Source organism: Ranitomeya imitator, chromosome 3 (assembly GCF_032444005.1).
Source record: "Ranitomeya imitator isolate aRanImi1 chromosome 3, aRanImi1.pri, whole genome shotgun sequence".
In the NCBI taxonomy this organism is placed as follows: domain Eukaryota; kingdom Metazoa; phylum Chordata; class Amphibia; order Anura; family Dendrobatidae; genus Ranitomeya; species Ranitomeya imitator.
Genome location: NC_091284.1, coordinates 463,724,532 through 463,737,452, shown reverse-complemented (window position 1 = coordinate 463,737,452; position 12,921 = coordinate 463,724,532). Strand labels below are relative to the sequence as shown.

The following is a 12,921-nucleotide window of genomic DNA, read 5'->3' as shown; positions in this document are numbered from 1 at the left end:
CGTATGTGTTGTTTATGTACCAAAATAGTTTATGGTAATTAATATATTTAAAATATACTGCATGTCTGTACAGCAAAATTATGTATAATTATAGCAATTAATTATCTTTTTCTACAACACTTCATAATTATACCATGGTCAGCAAGAAAGGCAGATTAGAAGACAATTACATCTTGCTACCCTGTTTTACTGTCTGAATACATGAGGTGTGTTTTCTCAGTTTTATTACAAAAGCCCCCCCCACCCACACCTTCTTTGGACTGTGCATATTTAATTGTGTAACAGCTATTTATCGCACTGCATTGATTTAGAAATGAGAGAAATCCACTTCAGAAGTGATATGCAAATGAGGCTGGAAGGGAACTTGGTGGGACGGAGCACTTTCACTGCCTCAGCTCCTAGCTCCTTTCTCAACCTGATTCCATCCTTCATTAGGAGATTGACATAGTGTATCAGTTTTACTTAACTGTCAATCACCTAGTGGAGGGTGAAGTTAGGCTGAGAATGGAGCTGGAAGCCAGATCGGTGGAAGTGCGTCATCCTGCCCAGGGCCCTTCCAATCTCATTTGCATATAACATTTAAGTGGATTTCTTTGCAGCAATGCAAATTTTTGTTTAATAAGGGTATGGATTCACATCTATTCTTACAACCTTCGCACACATTTGTTTAGGAGTGTACAACCAGTTGTCAAATTGAGAATACATTTCCCCAAGGTGATGTTACACGTTACAATCATTAATCCCAAATTGTCTGGATACATTACTATTCCGCTCTGTTACTTTGATACACTTAAGTCATAATAATAAGTGGACAATTTATTGTGAAGTCCATAATTAGTCAAATACAGTGCCTTGCGAAAGTATTCGGCTCCCTGGAACTTTTCAACCTTTTCCCACATATCATGCTTCAAACATAAAGATACCAAATGTAATTTTTTGGTGAAGAATCAACAGCTAGTGGAACACAATTGTGAAGTTGAATGAATTTTATTGGTTATTTTAAATTTTTGTGGAAATTCAAAAACTTAAAAGTGGGGCGTGCAATATTATTCACCCCTTTAACTTAATACTTTGTTTCGCCACCTTTTGCTGTGATTACAGCTGCATGTTGCTTGGGTTATGTCTCTACCAGTTTTGTACATCGAGAGACTGAAATTCTTGCCCATTCTTCCTTGGCAAACAGCTCAAGCTCAGTGAGATTTGATGGAGATCGTTTGTGAATAGCAGTTTTCAGCTCTTTCCACAGATTCTCGATTGGATTGAGGTCTGGACTTTGATTTGACCATTCTAACCTGTGGATACGTTTATTTGTGAACCATTCCATTGTAGATTTTGCTTTATGTTTGGATTCATTGTCTTGTTGGAAGACAAATCTCCGTCCCAGTCTCAGGTGTTTTGCAGACTCCAACAGATTTTCTTCAAGAATGGACCTGTATTTGGCTCCATTCATCTTTCCATCAATTTTAACCATCTTCCCTGTCCCTGCTGAAGAAAAGCAGGCCCAAATCATGATGCTGCCACCACCATGTTTGACAGTGGGGATGGCGTGTTCAGGGTGATGAGCTGTGTGGCCTTTATGCCAAACACATCGTTTGGCATTGTTGCCAAAAAATTCAATTTTGGTTTAATCTGACCAGAGCACCTTCTTCCACATGTTTGGTGTGTCTCCCAGGTGGCTTGTTGCAAACTTTAAACATCACTTTTTATGGATATCTTTGAGAAATGGCTTTCTTCTTGCCACTCTTCCATAAAGGCCAGATTTGTGCAGTGTACGACTGATTGTTGTCTTATGGATAGACTGTTCCACCTCAGCTGTAGATCTCTGCAGTTCATCCAAAGTGATCATGGGCCTCTTGGCTGCATCTCTGATCAGTCTTCTCCTTGTTTGAAATGAAAGTTTAGAGGGATGGCTGGGTCTTGGTAGATTTGCAGAGGTATACTCCTTCCATTTCAATATGATCGCTTGCACAGTGCTCCTTGGGATGTTTAAAGTTTTGGAAATAATTTTGTATCCAAATCCGGCTTTAATCTTCTCCACAACAGTATCACGGACCTGCCTGTTGTGTTCCTTGATCTTCATGATGCTCTTTGTGCTTCAAACAGAACCCTGAGACTATCACAGAGCAGGTACATTTATACGGAGACTTGATTACACACAGGTGGATTATATTTTTCATCATTAGGCATTCAGGACAACATTGGATCATTCAGAGATCCACAATTAACTTCTGGAGTGGGTTTGCTGCACTGAAAGTAAAGGGGCTGAATAATATGGCACGCCCCACTTTTTAGTTTTTGAATTTCCACAAAGTTATAAAATAACCAATACATTTCGTTCAATTTCACAATTGTGTTCCACTTGTTGTTGATTCTTCACCAAAAATTTGTATTTGGTATCTTTGTTTGAAGCATGAAATGTGGGAAAAGGTTGAAAAGTTCTAGGGGGGCCAAATACTTTTGCAAGGCACTGTAAGGATCACAAGTGTAAGATCATGTGTAGTAAAGATCATTAAGGTTTGCACCAAGCAACAGTCCAGCCCAGGGAATCTTCACGAAAGAATTATGTTTAATAACACACCCAACATATCATGGGGGCATGGCCATGTATAAAAGCAGTTGAAGACACAACTTTTAAAACTGCATAAATAGGATATAGACAATCAATATACATATTCAGACAGGAACAACATGTGACATAATATGCTAAGACTGGCCCACAGAACAGGTGAAACCTTTGGTAGGTACCTGTGTAGAAGTTGACCCCCTACATAAACAGTGGTTGTCACATTATACAGTACTTGATTCACTATGTACAGACAAAGGCAGCATCTCATAATTCATGTAACAAACTATTCAGTTTGTTATTATATAGTAGAAGAGGTAAATTTATGAATGTGGGTAATGAAATATTGCATGTAAGACAGTAGGCCCGCACAGTCAATGGTACTGGTGGGCCCTTGGCAGCCCAGTCCAACCCTGATAATATAAATATAAACATTCTAGATATAAACCAATAGATACATAAAAGTTAGTCAAAAGGAGACATAATGAGTAATTATATTAGAAAGTCAAACATATCTAAAATCCTCTATCTCTTTTGTAGAGTGTAAGCTCTTATGGTCTGCAGAGTCCTCTCTTTTCTATAGAGAGTAAGCTCTAACGGTCAGTGAGGTTCTCTCTCTGTCCTGTAGAGTATAAGCTCTTATGGACATTGGGGTCCTCTGTCTCTCCTTTCCCCTATGTGTGCTGTCCTAGTAGTTAACAGCTTTCCAGTATTTATTTCCCATGATTCAATTTTTTTTGGGATAATTTGGCGAATTTGAATTTCAAACGATCCCTTCAGCTTTACAGAATACTCTGATATCTGTAGTTACCTAGGGGTGCTTTCACATTATGTTTGTGTTTCCCGTCGGAGCATATGTCTGAACCTCCCTGCAAAACGGGTTTGGACGTATGCGCCTGTGGGGCCCAGATTGGGGTGACAGCAGAGCGAATATGCGCCCTGACGTGCACCATTTTCAAGACTGTATGCCTACCGGAGGCGGACTCCCAGACGCAGTCTACTACGTCTTAGTGTCCGCCTGCTGTAGGCATACACTCTTGAAAATGGTGTACGTCAGAAGGCAGGTTCGCTCTGCTGTCACCATTACAATCTATGGCCCCACAGGCGCATATGTCAAACCCCGTTTTGCAGGGGAGTTCGAATGTATGCCCCGAGTACATGGGTGCTGCTAGACTGTTTGAGTACCCTGATATTTTTGTCATCTTACCCATTATCCTTACCTATCAGCAGGGTGCTGATCACAGTATACTGTAGTCTATTCATGTGTGTCTTTTCATGCCACTGATTTATCATGCCTTACTTAAGTTCAACCCTATCAGTAGAAGTGTATAAATTTGAGATCAATTAACAAAGTTTTGCTCTATTTCATCAGAATTTTTTATCTCTGAAAATAATGAGCGGATACGGATCTCTGACTCGCTGCTTATTTTCTGGGAGGTAAGAAAAAAACAATATATTACCAAGTTTTCTTTGTACAATGTATCAGTGATAACTATTTCTTTTCAAGTGTGTGCTTTCAAAAATTTTCCCTATGGCTTTACAATTTAAGAATTTTATGTGGTTTCCGAAGAAGTTTATTGTTCTATAGTAAATGTTATAAGCTCTATCTTAACTTTTCTGGGTTGAATTTCAATAAATAAGATTAAAAGAAGATTTTCATTTCATACTGCATCTTCTGCATTTTTCACTTGTAGATTCTACAAGATTAATTCTTGAATTTGAGGCTGAACAGAGGGTGGCACTGTGGTCACATGAAAAACGTACACCAAGATCAATTGTATGACTAAATGTAATATATTATCTCTTTTTAACTTTCTAGCTTGAAACATTAGCAAATGTGAGTCCATCAGTTTTGTGCTGTGTGGGTATCATGACTATGACAAGTGATGATATTGATTGGAAATTACCTCTCAAAATGTGGATGAAAACACACGCTGAGGACCGTCAGTTGCTTTTACACCAACTTTCTGAGACATACTTAGGTAATAAATGAAATTCTCATTGTCACACACTTTGGCTGACTTAAATCTTTTAAAAATCATTATATGTTAGATTTTTACATTACAAATGCTCAGGGTATTCAGTGACATAAATATTTGTAGTGAGTGTCTACAGTTTTGGAAAGATACAATCAAATCAAAGATAACAAATTGCATTCTGGACACATTCTATTTCTATGCTTTAGTTTAAATGGCATGTCCTGAATTTTGATATGTATGGTATATCCTAAGGATAATTCATCAACATGGAGGTCTGACAGCCGGCATCGACTCAGTTTTTAGGGACAGCAGGGCAACTTTTTTCCTTTCAATGGGAGCCGAGTTGAAGTACCTGAGAAAGGACATGATATAGTGTAAGGAGCATTCGTATTCCTGCTCTGTACACTATGAGCCTGATACCTCAAAGCTTTTATGACAGTATTCTGGCTTAAATAACTTTGAAAAGGCACGCCATTTTTGTGCAAATTGAGACTGTGCTAAAATGTTGTGACTTTTGTCATTTTCCGCTATTTTTGCCCAGCTCTGACAAAGTGGACAGAGCTGGGTTGGAAGGGGTTGTGGCGACTTCTCCTTGTGAACTTTAGAATAAGTGGTGGTGTTGGCTACAGCTCAAATCTTACTTCAGTAGGGGCTTGAGTAGGATTTGTGACGCTCCCAATTCAAGCAGAGGCTTATGCGTCTGACTCCAGCACATCTCCTCATCAAGACCGGATTTCTTCACATTGGTCTTGAATTGATGAGTCAGGTCCCATAGGATTATAGCAGTAAATATAACGATAGTAAATATAACGATAATTACAGATCTACCTCCTGGACCAGATATTACCTCCGTACTAACCAAAATCCCACAATGTCTGTCCACTGTTTCATCCTTCTTCTTCTCTAGATTTCTAAAACTTAACATGGACAAAACAGAATTAATCATTTTTCCCACATCTCACTCGACTCCCCAACAAACCTATCCATTAAGCCCTGAAGCCCCGAGGGTGGTTTGCACATTAATGACCGGGCCAATTTTTACAATTCTGACCACTGTCCTTTTATCAGGTTATAACTCTGGAATGCTTCAACGGATCCCAGTGATTCTGACAATGTTTTCTCGTTACATATTGTACTTCATGATAGTGGTAAAATTTCTTTGATATTACCTGCGTTTATTTGTGAAAAAATGGAAAATTGGCGAAAATTTTGAAAATTTTGCAATTTTCCAAATTTGAATTTTTATGCGATTAAATCACAGAGATATGTCACACAAAATACTTAATAAGTAACATTTCCCACATGTCTACTTTACATCAGCACAATTTTGGAAACAAAATTTTTTTTTGTTAGAGAGTTATAAGGGTTAAAATTGACCAGCAATTTCTCATTTTTACAACACCATTTTTTTAGGGACCACATCTCATTTGAAGTCATTTTGAGGGGTCTATATGATAGAAAATAACCAAGTGTGACACCATTCTAAAACTGCACCCCTCAAGATGCTCAAAACCACATTCAAGAAGTTTATTAACCCTTCAGGTGTTTCACAGGAATTTTTGGAATGTTTAAATGTAAATGTCTGCGAATTGAGATTTGGCTTTAATCCTAAGTCATATTGCACGACTCGTTAAAGAGTTGATTGTGACTTGTAGGATTGCTACTTCCAACAGGTGGCGCTAAAGAGTTTAAGTCCTCTTTTTCTCAGAAGAGGCAATTTGCATATTTAATTTCCCAGAGGAGCTTTGCATGGCGAATAAGCCTCCTTACCTTGACAAGCCAGAGATGGTAAGTCACTCTCCACAAGGAGAAACGATACCCCTTAGACCCCTGTCCAGAGCCTCTCACCTAGCCAAATCAGTTCTCATGCTTCGCACTGACGAGGGCCAACAGCCCGAAACACCGTGTCTGCGAATTGAGATACTGATTTGGCTTTAATCCTAAGTCATATTGCACGACTCGTTAAAGAGTTGATTGTGACTTGTAGGATTGCTACTTCCAATAGGTGGCGCTATAGAGTTTAAGTCCTCTTTTTCTCAGAAGAGAAAATTTGCATAAATAAAAATGAACATTTAACTTTTTTTCACAAAAAATTTACTTCAGCTCCAATTTGTTTTATGTTACCAAGGGTAACAGAAGAAATTGGACCCCAAAAGTTGTTGTACAATTTGTCCTGAGTACGCTGATACCCCATATGTGGGGGTAAACCAATGTTTGGGCGCATGGGAGAGCTCGGAAGGGAAGGAGCGCCGTTTGATTTTTCAATGCAAAATTGACAGGAATTGAGATGGGACACCATGTTGCGTTTGGAGAGCCACTGATGTGCCTAAACATTGAAAACCCCCACAAGTGACACCATTTTGGAAAGTAGACCCCCTAAGGAACTTATCTAGAAGTGTGGTGAGTAGGGTTGAGCGAAACGGATCGTTCATTTTCTAAAGTCGCCGACTTTTGGCAAAGTCGGGTTTCATGAAACCCGACCCGATCCCTGTGTGTGGTCGGCCATGCGGTACGCGACTTTCGCGCCAAAGTCGCGTTTCGTATGAGAGAGAGAGAGAAAGAGAGAGAGGAAAAAAAACAAACAAAAAAAAAACCATTGACTTTGCATTGGGTTTCGTGTTTCGGTCGATCCCCGACTTTTCGCCATAATCGGCCGATTTCACTCGACTCGACTTTAGAGATAGTCGGGTTTCGCAAAACCTGACTCGACCCTAAAAAAGAAAAAGTCGCTCAACCCTAGTGGTGAGCACTTTGACCCACCAAGGGCTTCACAGAAGTTTATAATGCAGAGCCGTAAAAATGAAACAAAAATTTTTTCCCACAAAAATTATTTTTTAGCCCCCAGTTTTGTATTTTTCCAAGAGTAACAGGAGAAATTGGACTTTAAATCTTGTTGTCCAATTTGTCCTGAGTACGCTGATACCTGATATGTGGGGGGGAACCACCGTTTGAGTGCATGGGAGGGCTCGGAAGGGAAGGAGCGCCTTTTGGAATGCAGACTTAGATGGAATGGTCTGCAGGCGCCACATTGCGTTTGCAGAGCCCCTAATGTACCTAAACAGCAGAAACCCCCCACAAGTGACCCCATATTGGAAACTAGACCCCCCAAGGAACTTATCTAGATGTGGTGTGAGAACTTTGAACCCCCAAGTGTTTCACTAGAGTTTATAACTCAGAGCCGTGAAAATAAAAAATCTTTTTTTCCCACAAAAATTATTTTTTAGCCCCCCATTTTGTATTTTCCCAAGGGTAACATGAGAAATTGGACCCCAAAAGTTGTTGTCCAATTTGTCCTGAGTACGCTGATACCCCATATGTTGGGGTAAACCTCTGTTTGGGCACATGGGAAAGCTCGGAAGGGAAGGAGCACTGTTTTACTTTTTCAACGCAGAATTGGCTGTAATTGAGATCGGACGCCATGTCGCATTTGGAGAGCCCCTGATGTGCTTAAACAGTGGAAACACCCCAATTATAACTGAAACCCTAATCCAAACACACCCCTAACCCTAAACCCAACGGTAACCCTAACCACACCTCTAACCCAGACACACCCCTAACCCTAATCCCAACCATATTCCCAACCGTAAATGTAATCCTAACCCTAATTTTTCCCTAACTAAGGGGGTGATGAAGGGGGGTTTGATTTACTTTTATAGCGGGCTTTTTAGCGGATATTTATGATTGGCAGCCGTCACACACTGAAAGACGCTTTTTATTGCAAAAAATATTTTTTGCGTTACCACATTTTGAGAGCTATAATTTTTCCATATTTGAGTCATGTGAGGTCTTGTTTTTTGCGGGACGAGTTGACGTTTTTATTGGTAACATTTGCGGGCACGTGACATTTTTTGATCGCTTTTTATTTCGATTTTTGTGAGGCAGAATGATCAAAAACCAGCTATTCATGAATTTCTTTTGGGGGAGGCGTTTATACCGTTACGCTTTTGGTAAAATTGATAAAGCAGTTTTATTCTTCGGGTCAGTACGATTACAGCGATACCTCATTTATATCATTTTTTTATGTTTTGGCGCTTTTATATGATAAAAACTATTTTATAGAAAAAATAATTATTTTTGCATCGCTTTATTCTCAGGACTATAACTTTTTTATTTTTTGCTGATGATGCTGTATGGTGGCTCGTTTTCTGCGGGACAAGATGACGTTTTCAGCGGTACCATGGTTATTTATATCTGTCTTTTTGATCGTGTGCTATTCCACTTTTTGTTCAGCTGTATGATAAAGCGTTGTTTTTTGCTTCGTTTTTTTTTTCTTACGGTGTTTACTGAAGGGGATAACTAGTGGGACAGTTTTATAGGTTGGGTCGTTACAGACGCGGCGATACTAAATATGTGTACTTTTATTGTTTGTTTGTTTTTATTTAGATAAAGAAATGTATTTATGGGAATAATATTGTTTTTTCTTTATTTAGGAATAATTATTTTTTTTTACACATGTGGACATTTTTTTTAAACTTTTTTACTTTGTCCCAGGGGGGGACATCACAGATCACTGATCTGACAGTTTGCACAGCACTCTGTCAGATCAGCGATCTGACTTAGAGCACTGCAGGCTTACCACTTGGTAAGCCACCTCCCTCCCTGCAGGACCTGGATCCGGGCCTGCTGCAGGGAGGAGAGGTAAGAGACCCTCGCAGCAATGCGATCACATCGCTTTGCTGCGGGGGTCTCAGGGAAGCCCGCAGGGAGCCCCCTCCTTGCACGATGCTTACTTGTACCGCCGGCACACCGCGATCATGTCTGATCGCGGTGTGCCGGGGGTTAATGTGCTGGGGGCAGTCCGAGACCACTCCTGGCACATAGTGCCGGATGTCAGCTGCTATAGGCAGCTGACACCCGGCTGCGATTGGCCGCGCTCTCCCGTGAGCGCGGCCGATCGCGTATGATGTACTATCCCATCACTGGGAATTAAGTCCCAGGTCACCTTGACAGGATAGTACGTCATGTGGGATTAAGGGGTTAAAGTAAATGGCTGCTCACTCTCCCCAGTCCCACAAGCTCGCTGCCTCGGGGAAATCCTTGACTCTGATCTCTTTCAAATCACATATCCAAGCCCTTTCTACTTCCTGCCGACTTAAACTCAAAAATATTTCCCGGATCCGTACATTCCTCAGCCTAGAATCTGCAAAACCTCTGGTGCATGCGCTCATCATCTCCTGCCTTGACTACTGTAACCTCCTACTTTGTGGCCTCCCCTCTAACACTCTTGCGCCCCTCCACTCTATCCTAAACTCTGCTGTCCAACTAATCCACCTGTCCTCCCACTATTCCCCAGCCTCTCCTCTCTGTCAATCCCTTCACTGGCTCCGTATTATCCAGAGACTTCAGTTCAAAACCCTAACAATGGCATTCAAAGCCATCCACAACCTGTCTCCTCCATGCATCTGTGACCTTGTCTCTCGGTACTTGCCTGCATTCAACCTCCAATCCTCACAAGATCTCCATCTCTACTCCCCTCTTATCTCCTCTACCCACAATCGCATTCAAGCTTTCTCTCGTGCATCCCCCTACTCTGGAACTCTCTACCCCAACATATCAGACTCTTGCCTACCATGAAAACCTTCAAAAGGAACCTGAACACTCACCTCTTCCGACAAGCCTACAACCTGCAGTAACCACCGATCCACCAAACCACTGCATGACCAGCTCTGCCCTTGCCTATTGTATCTTCACCCATCCCTTGCAGATTGTGAGCCCTCGCAAGCAGGGTTCTCTCTCCTCTTCTACCAGTCATGTCATCTTATTGTTTAAGATTCCTTTTTTTTTATTATGTATACCCCTTTTCACATGTAAAGCGCCATGGAATAAATGATACTATAATAATAATAAATAATAATAATACCTGCTAGATATGTGTCCCCCAGTGTCCTCTTGTGGCTTCATATTTGGCGTGATTGTTAAAATGGCCACTGACTGCAGTTGTAACAGGGTGCTCTGCTCCGTGACAGGCCGTGCTGACATCATACACCTGTAATAATGAAAGGCCCGCTGGCCTACCAAAACCTGCAAGCGTCAGTGTGCGGCCTCTGATAAGCCGGCAGCCATTTAATGTCACTGCTATGTGAAGTAGGCACACAGCCTGTCACAGAGCAGAGCTCCGTGTCACAGCTGCAGCCAGCGTTCATCTTCATGTGCGTCGTCACCAGGGTTGGCTCCTGATTTTCGCGCCCCCCTCCTTTAACACATACCACAACTCATGATGCACAGATAAGAAATCTAGGTATAGTACAATGCCAAAAATTTTACTTGCTTCTTACATGACATGAGCAATATCTATTGTAAATCCTACAATAGCTCAGAAACTGGCGAATCCTCACAGCGCACAGCAAACAGAGTGACTACAAACTTACCATTTTATAGCGGACAGTATAGTCCTCCATGCAGTTTTATGGGCACCACATAGTCCTTCATACAGTATTATGGCCATCACATAGTACTACATATAGTATTATGGGCACCACATAGTCCACAAAACAGTATTATGGGGACCACATAGTTCACCATACAGTATTATAGGCCCCATATATTGCTCCACACAGTATATTGGGCCCTATATAATACTCCATACAGTATAATGGTTCACATATATTACTCCATACAGTGTAGTGGGCCATATACTGTATATTCCTCCATAAAGTATAATGGGCCCCATATATTTCTCCATACAGTATATAATGGCCCCCTTATATTGGGCCATACAGTAGATAATGGACTCCATATATTACTCCATACAGTATAATGGGCCCCATATATTTCTCTATACAGTATATAACGGCCCCATATATTACTCCATACAGTATAAAAGCCCCACATATTGCTCCATTCAGTATAAAATTGGCCCCATATAATGCTTCATACAGTATAATGGCTCCAAATATTGCTCTATACAGTATAATGGGCCCCATATAATGCTCCCTATAGCATATAATGTCCCCTATATAATGCTCCATACAGTATAATGGCCCGATATATTGCTCCATACAGTATATCATGGGCCCCATATATTGCTCCATACAGTATAACGACCCCTATATATTGCTCCATACAGTATAATGTGCCCCACATAATGCTCCATATAGTATATAATGGCCCCATATATTGGTCCATACATTATAAGAGCCCCGCATATTGCTCCACAAAGTATATAATGGGCCCCATATAATGCACGATACAGTATAATGGCCCCATATATTGTTCCTTACAGTGTAATGGGCCCCATATAATGATCCATATAGTATGTAAAGGTGACTATATAATGCTCCATATAGTATAATGGTCCCCACATATTGTTCCATAGAGTATACTGGTCCCATATATTGGTCCATTGCTCCATACAGTATAATAGCCCCACATACTGCTCCATACAGTATATAATTGGCCCCATATAATGCACTATACAGTATAATAGCTCTACATATTGCTCCATACAGTATAATGGGCCACATATAATGCTTCGTATAGTATATAATGGCCCCTTTATAATGTTCCATACAGTATAAGGGCCACATATATTGCTCCATACAGTATAATGGCCCCATATATTGATTGATACAGTATAATGACCCCATATATTGCTCTGTACAGTATATAATGGGCCCCATATATTGCTCCATCAGTATAATGGCCCCATATATTGCTCCATACAGTATATAATGTGCCCCATATAATACACTATACAATATAATGGCCCCATGTATTTCTCCATACAGGATGTGTCCCATATAATGCTCCATATAGTGTATAATGGCCCCATATATTGCTCCATACAGTATAATAGCCCCATATATTGCTCCATACAGTATATAATGTGCCCCATATAATACACTATACAATATAATGGCCCCATGTATTGCTCCATACAGTATAATGGGCTGCATGTAATGTTTCATATAGTATAAAATGGCCCCTATATAATGCTCCGTTCAGTATAATGACCCCATATATTGCTCCATACAGTATAGTGGCCCACATACAGTATATTGCTCCATACAGTATAATGTCCCCATATATTGCTCCATGCAGTATATAATAGCCCCCATATATTGCTCCGTACAGCATACAATGGGCCCCATATATTGTTCCATACAGTATAATGGGCCTCATATATTACTCCATGCAGTATAATGGACTATATATTGCTCCATACAGTATATAATGGACCCCATATAATGCACCATACAGTATAATGGCCCCATATATTGCTCCATACAGTATAACGGCCCCCATATATTGCTCCATGATTATATAATGGGCCCCATATAATGCTTCATGCAGTATAATGGGCCACATATAATGCTGCATACATTAAAAAAACAAAAGCAAAACTCACCGCTCCTGTTCCAGTCTGCTCTGCATCTCAGC

The 12,921-nt window shown here is 40.6% G+C and overlaps 1 protein-coding gene across 1 annotated transcript in view; it reads left to right on the top strand.

Annotated features, from left to right (window-relative positions):
• Nucleotides 1-12,921, top strand: part of LOC138671660 (uncharacterized) — a 967,572-nt gene that overhangs the window by 333,203 nt on the left and 621,448 nt on the right. Inside the window, exons 51-52 of the mRNA XM_069759831.1 lie at nucleotides 3,936-4,000; nucleotides 4,383-4,545. Coding sequence (XP_069615932.1) covers nucleotides 3,936-4,000; nucleotides 4,383-4,545 — 228 coding nt within the window. The remainder of the gene's footprint in view (nucleotides 1-3,935; nucleotides 4,001-4,382; nucleotides 4,546-12,921) is intronic.